The 11,813-nt window shown below is 38.8% G+C and overlaps 1 protein-coding gene across 2 annotated transcripts in view; it reads left to right on the top strand.

Moving 5' to 3' along the window:
- Positions 1-9,305, top strand: part of COL3A1 (collagen type III alpha 1 chain) — a 50,310-nt gene extending 41,005 nt beyond the window's left edge. For both annotated transcript variants that reach the window (XM_027462008.3, XM_027462007.3), the window contains 13 exons: positions 444-605; positions 1,260-1,367; positions 1,845-1,952; positions 2,356-2,409; positions 2,589-2,696; positions 3,331-3,384; positions 3,495-3,602; positions 4,757-4,810; positions 5,026-5,133; positions 5,810-6,092; positions 6,506-6,693; positions 6,882-7,124; positions 8,114-9,305. In XM_027462008.3, coding sequence (XP_027317809.1) covers positions 444-605; positions 1,260-1,367; positions 1,845-1,952; positions 2,356-2,409; positions 2,589-2,696; positions 3,331-3,384; positions 3,495-3,602; positions 4,757-4,810; positions 5,026-5,133; positions 5,810-6,092; positions 6,506-6,693; positions 6,882-7,124; positions 8,114-8,260 — 1,725 coding nt within the window. In that variant the 3' untranslated portion in view covers positions 8,261-9,305. The remainder of the gene's footprint in view (positions 1-443; positions 606-1,259; positions 1,368-1,844; positions 1,953-2,355; positions 2,410-2,588; positions 2,697-3,330; positions 3,385-3,494; positions 3,603-4,756; positions 4,811-5,025; positions 5,134-5,809; positions 6,093-6,505; positions 6,694-6,881; positions 7,125-8,113) is intronic.
- Positions 9,306-11,813: the final 2,508 nt, after the last annotated feature.

Here is an 11,813-nt window from a genome sequence, read left to right on the forward strand (position 1 = left end):
TACCATGATATGAATAGTGCACAATCAAAGTTATCTTGAATATGATGTTTGTGCCTAGAGAAAAACTTCTACTAAAGAGAGTTTACTCTCCCTCTGTAAAAAATCAATCTGTTTTTATTTGCTTTAAAGATTAAGCAAATACAAAGAATAAGATGTATTTACCCCTTTTTAATAAAAATTACAAATGATTCATTGTACTGTAACTAAGACCTGAGAAAACATCTATTATATTTGAATAAAAGAATTTTTTTGTTGTTTTATTGTTAACGACAGATACAGATATTGCTAAATAATAAGAAAATAGGATTTTATTTAACGTTAACATTAAAGTCAATGCAATTCTTCCCATTGATTATCTAAGCTACTGAAGGATCAATGCAGTAAGTGTGTAGCACTGTTTCAGATGATAATACAGCTCATGCTCTTATTTTTAAAATGTTTAGGGTAGTCCAGGTCCCCCTGGTAATGCAGGGCCTCCCGGCAAGGATGGGCCTCCTGGACCCCCTGGTAATGCTGGTCCTCCTGGCAGTTCAGGATCTCCTGGAGTAAGAGGTGAGCCTGGCCCACCAGGTGAAAAAGGGACACCAGGCCCTCGTGGAGAAAGGGTGAGTACATGGCAAGCTGGGGCCTGTTATACCGATAGGTAGGGATTCTGTTTTGTCCCCTTGTACTCAGCCACACCTCAAGTACTGTGTTCAGTTTTGGGCACCTCAGTACATGAAGGACATTGAAGCTCTGGAATGTGTCTAGAGAAGGGCTATGAAGCTGGTGAAGGGCCTGGAGCATAAGCCCTATGGGGAGCGGCTGAGCAAACTGGGTTGTTTAGTCTGGTGAAGAGGAAGCTCAGGGGAGACCTCGTTGCTCTCTACAGCTACTGGAAAGGAAGGTGTGGGGAGCTGGGGGTCAGCCTCGTCTCACAGGTAACTAACAGGTGATAGGACTAGAGGGAATGGTCTCAAATTGCACCAGGGGAGGTTTAGGTTGGAAATTAGGAGAAAAATCTTCTCAAAGTGCAGTCAGGCATTGGAATGGGTTCCCCAGGGAGGTGCTGGCATCACTGTCCCTGGGGGTGTTCAAGGAAAGTTTGGATGTGGTGCTTAGGGACATGGGTTAGTGGGTGACATTGGTAGTAGGGTGATGGCTGGACAAGATGAGCTTGGAGGTCCTGTCCAACTTCAATGAGTCTATGATCAAGAACCAGAAGCCATCTTCCTGAATGTCAAATATGCTCAGTGTTGACTGACCTTTCTCTCAAACAGGGGGCACCTGGCGACCCTGGTCCTCAAGGTATCATTGGGAGCCGCGGTAACACGGGTTTGCCAGGTCCACGTGGCCTCCCTGGAGCAGCTGGCATGGCCGGTAGCAAGGTGAGTGTGCATTCACTGAAATGATAGCCTCCAAATTAGTGCAATGACTGTAACCCAGCAGTTAAAAATAGTCTAGTCACAGTAATTAATGTTATACTTCTTAATGCTTTTTAATCCAGTTATTTGCATTTACAACCATAAGATCAGGCTTCAAAACATCCACTGGACAGCTATGGGATGTGAGGTTGTCTTTAGTCTCTAATACCAAGACTTTTGGATCAGATTCATTAGAAGTAAATAACGAGACAGCAAATTGAACGTGAGTCAGCAGTGTGTGCCTGGCAGCCAAAATAGCTGACCATACCCTGAGGCACCTCTTTTCTCTTGTTCCAAGTACTTAAAATCACTAAAGTCACACTGGCACTTCATTTTATCAGGTCGCCTTCATAATCACTGTATATTTCGCTAAAGATGTATAACATGATGGCATTTCATAAGCACATTATCTACAATTAAATTTCTTCCCTCTTTCTTTAGGGTGAAGACGGTAAACCAGGCGTCAATGGTGTTCCAGGAGAACGTGGTGCTCCTGGTCCACAAGGTCCTATGGGACAAAGAGGCTTACCTGGAGAGCCTGGCAGAGACGTAAGTGGATGTGTTAGGCCTTCCTGATAGCTTGTGAGATATATACAGAAGACTCAGGAAGTAACAATGTTTTAAGGTTCACAAAGCTTCCCTCAAGCACCTGAGGGATGATGTCCTGTGCAGATTGCCTTCTCATGTTAGGAGAAAGTACAATCTTTGTTTTACGTTTTACCACCAGCGGACCATGTCTCTGTCTCACTTGGAACTGAACAAGAGACTTCACTGCCCATGCACTTACAAAATAAAATGTCCAATAAATAGTTTATGGGCCCCTCCACCTCCAGAAACACTTTGTTTTTTGAAAACCCTTGCTCTGATGAGCACTATTTCAATTTGCTAGAAAACATGGTGATTGTTCATAATCTAGTTTATAAACAAACTGTACCACACTGTTTTTTTCCAGGGTAACCCTGGATCGGATGGCTTGCCTGGACGCGATGGATCCCCAGGAGGCAAAGTAAGGACTGAGCACTGTCTTTAGATTGTCATCTCTGTGTAATATTGGCAATATAGGTAGTTAGTTCTGTGCTGCATAACTTGTTCCTCAATCCTGTTACACTCCAAAGAATGCAGTCTTTACATTGAAATTCTATAAAACGTTAAATTTCTTTCTCTATTTGCTGTTACCATCTGCAGGGTGACCGTGGTGAAAGTGGCCCTCCTGGAGCTCCAGGACCTCCTGGTCACCCTGGGCCTGCAGGAAACAATGGTGCCCCTGGAAAAGCTGGTGAAAGAGGATTTCAGGTAAAACCAAAACAAATAGCCAACTGCTTATTTATGTACCTTTCCTGTTGAAAATTGAAAAGTCAATTTCATGCAGTAATAGAAGTGGAAGTTTGGAAGACTGATACTATAACTATCTGTATTTGTTTCTGCCCTCGTTTCTTGGCATTGAGGGCCACTTTATAAAAATATCAAGGGGAAAGACATCACAGTTTATATTGCAGATAACTATGTATACAGTAAACTCAAAATTCACATGCCTAAGATGCCAAAAAGCACATCGTCCCACCAGGCCATTAGTTTTCATCCCATATAATGTTCATTCAGTGTAAGCAGCCTTATTTATTAAACTAAGGGAGTAATTTTGGAAGTATTAAAGTTATTTTTCTGAAGCGCTGACACCAGCACTGGGTGCACTGAGCACCTCACAAATTGAAAAAGGAGTCTTCTGCATGAGGTATGCATTGGTGCATATGAGCAGCTGAGTAAGAATAACTTTGGTAGGAAAAGCAACTGATCAAAATTCTTATTGATTATATATATAGTGTGTGTAGCTTTTCCTTGTCTCTGGCTTTGAAGATACTCATCTGGAAATAAAAAGGTGGTCTAGTCGATTGCAACGAATCCATTCTATCTTGTTCTTATTGTGTTACAGGGTCCACCTGGCCCTCCTGGCTCTGCTGGTCCTGCTGGTGCTCGTGGTCCTGCTGTAAGTCACATTTAAAGTATTTGTGATAAAACACATTCACTGTTTCCTGAGATTTCGTCGTGATTCTCATTTCTTTCTATGCTCCTTTTATTGCAAATCTACTCTTGAAGGGTCCTCAAGGTCCTCGTGGTGATAAAGGTGAAACTGGTGAACGAGGCAGCGCAGGCATCAAGGGTCATAGAGGATTTCCTGGTACCCCTGGTCTCCCTGGTCCTCCTGTGAGTATTTTTCATTGGATTAGGAATTTCATCTGTGTTCTTAATTTATGTGGTTTGCATCTCAGGTAACTAGTTGGCTTTAGCTAATTCACAGAGGAGAGAAACAAATACAAAGAAATGACTTGCGTAATTTAGTTGTCATACATGTTGAAAAGTTCATGTTCCTGAATCAACCTGAAAAAGTATTAAAAGAACTGGAAGAAGCTGCAAGGAGCTAGAGCTGAATTTGCTAAAATTCCTTTTAGTTTTGTGTCTTTCTGACTTAATAAATAAATAAATAAATAAATAAAACACGTTCTTTATACTCATATATATATATAGGCAATTCCTGATTAAATTGTCAGAGATAAAATATATATATATATATATATATATATATGCTAGACAGGCATCTAAATCCATTTAAAAAAAAAAAAAAGCTGCTTGGAGTTTAAAGATGTCTTCTGTCAGGCATCTTTCACAGTAATTAATATCAGAGCATAATGGGCATGAAGTTGTAAACTACTGACTTGTAAACATGCATTACCATTTGGAACAGTTCTTAATAGCTAATATTGCAGGGTAAGAGACAAGCATGCCCTAGGTTTTTACGACAAATAAAAACTTAAAGAGGGGGTTATAGTGGAAAGAACTCTTAATAGAATGCATGGTAGAAGTGAGAATCAAGAAACTAAAAAGCATCTAGTTATTCTACCAATGATGGCAAGATTATGGAAGTTTTAACTATAAATGCCACCTATGTAAATCTATTTAATAACACACCATTACCTTATTGAGTCACTTATGAGTAAAAAGAAGTCTGATAAATTATTTCAGTTAATACATTATTTCAATTTATTCTCAATGAGAAGATGAATCATTTTAAAACACATGATTTAGCTCTTTGAATACAAGATACCATTCTAAGCTTGTTGATGTCCATTGGCTGTCTTGCATTTTGGTTAATATCACTTTTTTTTTTTTTTTTATTAAGAGAACATTTGGTAACTTTTACTGGTACAAGAGTGACAACTATTCTTTCTCATATCTGACGTAGTCCTCTCATAAACTTGTATTTCATACAATCATAAAGATGTTTTCAGTGTATTTTTTTAAGGCACATCCAGCTAGCTGCAAAAGATTACTGGAATGACTTACATACCTGTTCCTCATAGGGTCCCCTGGGTCCACAAGGTGCAATTGGAAGTCCAGGAGCTTCAGGTGCAAGGGTAAGAAAAACTCCTTACTTAGGATAACTGGAGGAAAGATTCAGCATGTTTAAAAAATAATATTAAAATGACCATCTTAACAGGCAACTGCTGAAAAAAAAGAAAACACCTGATAAACTGTACAGAAATTTTAGAAAGCTCTCACAAATATTTTTGAATTAAGACTATCTGGTAAGCTATTTTTACCATAATATATGCATTCACCTTTGTTCTAGGGTCCCCCAGGACCAGCTGGGCCCCCTGGAAAAGATGGTACAAGCGGCTATCCAGGTCCAATTGGTCCTCCTGGCCCCCGTGGTAACAGAGGTGAAAGTGGCCCTGCAGTAAGTAAACTGTGCACACTCAAACACTTCTTTAGCAATTGTTCATTAAACAAAAGCTCTCTCCCATTTAAATATCTCCCCCAGAAAATTCTGTACTTCATGGACTGAGCTTGTGGTAGGACAGACCAATCTGTCAAGCCTAAGTCCAAAAAAAAACAGATAAGTTGTAGTTCAGTGTAACTACTGATGCATTGGGTGTTAGTCCCAGATAATTATTGACTTTTCTGTGTACGTTGGAAAGATAGAATCTCCACTTCAGAGAACAGCTTCCCTTTGTGTCTTAAAAAAGGGCTTTCTTAAATTCCTCCAAAGAGACCAGCACCGTAAAGGTCACCAGCATAGCTTATGGCACTACTTACAAAGCCAAGAAATAGCCCATCCTCTGGATTTTGGTGAAAAGGGTTCCACCTTCCTAAAGCTTAAGTAGAAGGAGGACAGTCACAGCCTGACAAAATTAGGAAAAGAAAATTCCAAGTTTAGGAAAATATTATTTTCCTAACAAATATTCATTCATAAAGAAATGTTTGCCTGGAATGTCTAACATATTTAATGTCACTTGCTATGAATAAATAAGTAAATGAAATGAGATTATTTTTTTTAAGATTAGGGTACACACAGATTAATAGTTCTAACCTGTGATCTCTACTCAGCATCATGTTCCACTGTTTCTGTTTAGGGTCCACCAGGCCAACCTGGTCTTCCTGGGCCTTCTGGTCCTCCCGGTCCATGTTGCGGTGGTGGTGTAGCTTCCCTGGGTGCTGGTGAAAAAGGTCCAGTAGGCTATGGATATGAATATCGAGATGAGCCAAAAGAAAATGACATCAACCTGAGTGAGATCATGTCTTCAATGAAATCAATCAACAACCAGATTGAAAATATCATTAGTCCTGATGGATCACGAAAGAATCCAGCTCGTAACTGCAGAGATCTGAAATTCTGCCATCCTGATCTTAAGAGTGGTATGCAAAGTTTTTATTGCGCTAATGGTAGCAGGTCTAGATCTTTCCTGAATATTATTGTCTTTGAATATTTAAAGACTCAGAGATATGCTATAAAAAGTATCTAATTTGTTCTACAAATGTCATGATAAAGTTGGTAAACACAATAATCATTTAAATACCCTGCATTTATACAGTATATACACTGATTTCAGTTCACTCCTTACATACTTATAAGTGAAAATTTGCTTAAATCCCTTTCAAAAAAAAGTTCTATATTTAAGTGTCTTTTAACGCTATTCACATAAAATCAGTGTATTCTTATATAGTCTTATTTTCTGAAATAGAGATAAGCCTAATGTCATACAGTTGAATTCTTCTCCAAATACATGTATATTAAGTCCCTGAACACTCACTCTTTTTACCACCTGTAGGAGAGTACTGGATTGATCCTAATCAAGGCTGCAAGATGGATGCTATTAAAGTATACTGTAATATGGAAACTGGTGAGACATGCCTCTCTGCTAACCCCAGCACTGTGCCAAGGAAAAACTGGTGGACCAGTGAAAACAGTGGAAAGAAACATGTTTGGTTTGGAGAGTCTATGAATGGAGGCTTCCAGGTGAGAAATTAACACTGTTAGTAGCCAAAAAGGTAGTACATATAATGTACTCATATACATCACAATTTACTAAGAAATAATCCTGAAATTAAACTGAACTAACTATTTAATGGGTAAATAGTAATTACATAAACCAGCTCTAGGCATGACTAACTGAAAACCTTTTGCTTACGTTTTGTGCTCTTCAGTTCAGCTACGGCGATCCTGACCTCCCAGAGGATGTCTCAGAAGTTCAGCTGGCGTTCCTCCGCATCCTCTCCAGCCGTGCCTCCCAGAACATTACCTACCACTGCAAGAACAGCATTGCCTACATGGATCAAGCCAGCGGGAACGTTAAAAAAGCTCTGAAGCTGATGAGCTCTGTGGAAACTGAGATCAAGGCTGAAGGAAACAGCAAATATATGTATGCAGTTCTGGAAGATGGCTGTACTGTAAGTAAACAAGACTTTACTGTGGTAGTCTAATAAATAACTCCTGCTAGAGTACTAGGCCCAGAATAAAGGGGGAGAGAGCCTTGAAAGATCTTGGTCCTGGGAAAGGACACATTTGCAACTGTAGAAAGTTGCACACACTCCCAATTAAATCTGTACTTTACAGACATCTTGCTCTAGAGCCAAAGACATTTAGAGGCCCACAGTGAAGTCGTGGGGACCAAGCTTTGATCCCAATCTCATGTCAAATCTAAAACTAACAGCAGCAGTAAGTGAATCATCTCAGTCATTCAAGAAATTCAAGGCTAGCAAAGTCAAGCCAGTCACATAGGCTATGATTATGGGAATGCATAAACCCAAGTATTTTGCATGTTCAACTGTGCCTCCTTTACTGCAGCAGAAAGTACTGGAGAAAAACAGTAACATAAATGAGCATGCTAATCTTTCACTGTCTGCTGCCTTTTCAGTAATAAATACTAAACACGAGATATTATTTCTGCCTCCTTCTAGGATCCCAAAACACTAACAACCTGTAGATTAGCAACATACAAGGACACCCGCATGCATCTACTTCACAGCCATTTTGTGGCCATTCTTAAAATATGAACATGAAGAGCTACTTCATTACTGCTAGCACTCTGACCTGTAGCCAAAAAAACTTTCCCAGCTGCATAGCCATTTGTACAACCCCCCAGCACACCAAGCGTATTTCAGTACTAAGTCAGGGCACTGTTCCAGAGTACCCAGCTGTCATCAGGGATCCCATCCATTCTTAGCAGAAACGTCTAAAACACCATCTAGTGTCGGACCAGAAATTAAGAATGGCTATCAACGTATTAATTTCTAAGGAGATTATGTCCTGTTTTTATGATGCTGAAAGGAATAAAGTAATATGGAAAGATAAAGTAGAAAATGCAGTAAACTATAGGATAACGCTTATATAGCACAACATTGATTTCTAACATTTTTCTACTTATTTCATTTCACAGAAACACACTGGTGAATGGGGTAAAACAGTCTTTGAATACAGAACACGCAAGACAATGAGGTTGCCTGTGGTTGATATTGCACCTATAGATATTGGTGGTCCTGATCAAGAATTTGGCGTGGACATTGGCCCGGTCTGCTTCTTATAAATCGAAGATCCTGCTCTTTCTGAAACCCCAGCAAACAGATTCACACTCCAACTGTGCTCCTTTGTTTTAACCTTGTCAGCTAGTACAGATGACCATCTGTATCCCAGTTATTTATTAACAAAATTTCTGGGGGAAAATTAATTTGATATCAAGGGTTATTTTTTTTTTTTCGCTATTACACAAAATACAGTAAAAATGCTTTTTGCTCTTTTTTTTTTTTTTTTTTTTACCAAATTCCATCTTCAGAACATGTCTCCGTGGTGCTATAATAAAACTTCAACACTTAATAAAACAACACTGTGTTCTATTAGTTGAATGTTAGCCAATTTACAAAGCACTGATTGCTCCCAGTACCAAAGTTTACCCTTCTTTCTAAGATGCAGTCCATAAAGCTAGAAAGACTCCCCTGTTTCAACTACCTCAACATGGACAGAAACTGGGATGTCTGATGAGTCAAACCAGAAAAAAAAAAATCCATCAAAAATCAGTCAAAACACATTAAACCCATTGGTTAAGTCAGTGGAATAATTTGGTACAAAAATCTGTTATTGCTGTACTGATTAGCTGTGAAAAAGTACAGTGTATTTTAAGAGCTTAATACCTTAATGGCAGTTGTCACCGTAATTTTATTGTTGGATTGTATTCTGTTATCAAAGGTGCTTCTCTACTTTCCTGTCATTGCTGGTCAAGACCACTAAAATTAGGGAAGTGTAAAAGACTAATATGATGGTGCTAATGTATTTTTCACTCCTAACTCTGCAAGTCAGGGTTATTGACTTGCTTTTTAAAACAAAATATAAGGATTAAAAGCAATTGTAAATGTCTCCTGTCAAAGATTGTCATTGGCATGTCATTGCTCAGAATTTTTTCCCTTCACTGTAAAAGTCAATAAAGAAGCAAAATTGTGAACTTCTTTTTTCACGTTAACACATTTATAGTGTTGAAGGTTAACCATCTTTGTAAGCTTTTATATGGTTGTTGGTCTATTCCTTACAGAGACACATAATAAAATATCTTAATAAAACTCCTTGTTTCATAAAACTGACTTTTTAATTTTACTTTTTGTACTTTTTCCCTCGAACAAACTAATAAGGTAAGACAAATTACAACAAATTAATAAGGTAACTTGTACTATGTTAACTGTTTTTCTCAGATAATTTTGCTTGAAGGCAAACCTTGTAATCCTAAGGAATGCAATTTATGGCATCATACAATGAAATTTTCTTACTTTTTCCACTCTTCTTCCAGGCTCATGTTTTCAAGCATGGTGAACGTCTCTGACCATCAGCCTGGATTCATTTCTGACAGAAAGAACCAGAACAGTACCCGTGCACCTAGACAGTTCAGTTTGGAGGAAACACAAGAGTTTAATTACTTCTCCACTCAAAACCGTGCCTCAGTCTAAACAGGCCATTGTAGGCTGCTTATATAAAATGGCTCAAGGGTCTTCTACAGTGCAGGCTACTGGCATTGGTTATTTTGATACAACTGACAACCTAAGCATCTCCATATTGTTTATAGCTGATAGAGATGCGCAGCTCAGTCATCTCTTGACCTTAACAAAAGCTCAAGTTGTTGCAATTACCTCAGTACTTTGATGGTGTCTGAGCTTCAGGCCAGAAGAAAGAAATTAGCCACACAGCAGAATCCTGGCTGTGAAACCTCTCCCACAGGTAGAGATTGATCGATAGACTTGACTCAGTCTTTACCATGCCAGAGGAGCCAGAGAAAACAGCCAGAATTACTGCACCACCATGCATCACCTCAGAGTCCAGGGTGATGAAGGCCACTCCTACAACAAGGTCAGACAACAAAACTTACTTAAGGGAAAAAAATTATAAAGTCTTAAATGTTCTTGCTGATGACTGACTGCAAATCGGGCATTCTCTAAAAATACTTTCTAGATTGGACCAAGCAGGAAAAATAAGTGGAGAAATGCTGAAGGTTTTTTAAGAAACCTCAGTAGGCTTGGGGCTGAGCCAAGATACCGGCCTGCTCTAGCTTCACGGAATTTGGACAGGCCCACACAGAACCAGAGCACTGAAGGTCTAGGAAGACTTTGCCAGCACAAATACAGTATCAATGCAGACATGACTGTACTTACAACACAAAAAAATAGTGCCAGCAATTCATTAAAAAATATTGGCTCTCACAGGAAAACTCCCCATTTTATAATGAAAATAGCTACCGTTTGTGGAAGATGGGAAGTACATGTAACATTAGTCTGACATACATTACATGGTGGGAAGTCTGATAATTGGAACTGAACTTTTACAAAAGCAGTTCTTAGGAATGATAGCTGATGGAAAAATGCATTGGAAAAGCCTGTTCTCAACACACATGGCAGAGAAAAATAGCCTCTAATCTCCATTACTACCGTGGCTGATTGTATGACGGCTAATAATTACTCAACCTAAGTAATTTACTTAATTCAAATAACATTCATTTTTTTCAGAAGGTCACTACTTAGGCCAATATTGATTCTGATACTTCTACCCTTTTATAGGAAGGCCTTTGAGACAAGGGAAATATGAAATAGACCACGTTGATAAAAAAAAAAGAGTTATCCTAGAAAATAAGGATAGCCTTTGGAAGACTTAGGTTTCTAGTCCCGTTTCTTACTCTTATTGTATCAGTCTGCAAATGGCTCCAATTTTTATTTTACATGGTAAATATAATAACAACAATAGCAATAACAACAACAACAATAATAAATCTTACCTGCAACTTCAAGGCTAGCAGCACCGTTACTCACCGCTATAGACAGAGCATCAAGATCACAGCAGTTCTGGAAATAACCCCATTTTGCAGAGGTTACAACAATTAGAGAACTTTCAAAGATGCATGGAAACACCAACACTTGCTTTCAAGCCCTAAACTGATTTTAGCACATATTCAAGCATGTCTTCATTTGGTACATAAATTTCAATTTGTACTAGGGTCACCAAATAAGAATATTTTGCTTGCAATGGATAACATGCCCATTTCAACCAAGACCTTAGTGGTTCTTTGAAAAATCATGTAAATATCTTGTGACCTTAGAAAGCACAGGAAAGAAATCAGGCCTGACAGGTTATAATTTTTAAATTAAGCACTTCTCTTCCAGAACTGTGAGTAAGGAGGCATTTGTTGCACAAATCCTAAGCTACAGAAGTGTAGGAAATCTTTTTCCTCAGATTTAGCATTTTAATTCAGCATGTGGTTGTAATTATATCTTATGATCTTAAAGACAATCTACAAACCTAAAGTACTGAGAAATATGAAAAATATCCTTCAAAATATCTATCAGATATTTCATATTTATTTCAGATAGGGAACCTTCTCAGCATAACATCTCATCTGTTTCTGCCCACCTGTTTACCATGAGGAGGTCAGATGTCATCCACTCTGTGCTGAGGGATTGCCACTCCAGGACGAATTAAGTCTCGTAGAAAAAACTCCTGGTGCTCTTGTCTTCTTACTTGTACCTTGTCCTGCAATAACTACAGCTTAAAGAGCGTCTTCTGGAAGCATTGACACTAACCTGCCCTGCTGCTTTCCCATCACAGCAGCC

The sequence above is a fragment of the Anas platyrhynchos genome, chromosome 7, assembly GCF_047663525.1.
Source record: "Anas platyrhynchos isolate ZD024472 breed Pekin duck chromosome 7, IASCAAS_PekinDuck_T2T, whole genome shotgun sequence".
In the NCBI taxonomy this organism is placed as follows: domain Eukaryota; kingdom Metazoa; phylum Chordata; class Aves; order Anseriformes; family Anatidae; genus Anas; species Anas platyrhynchos.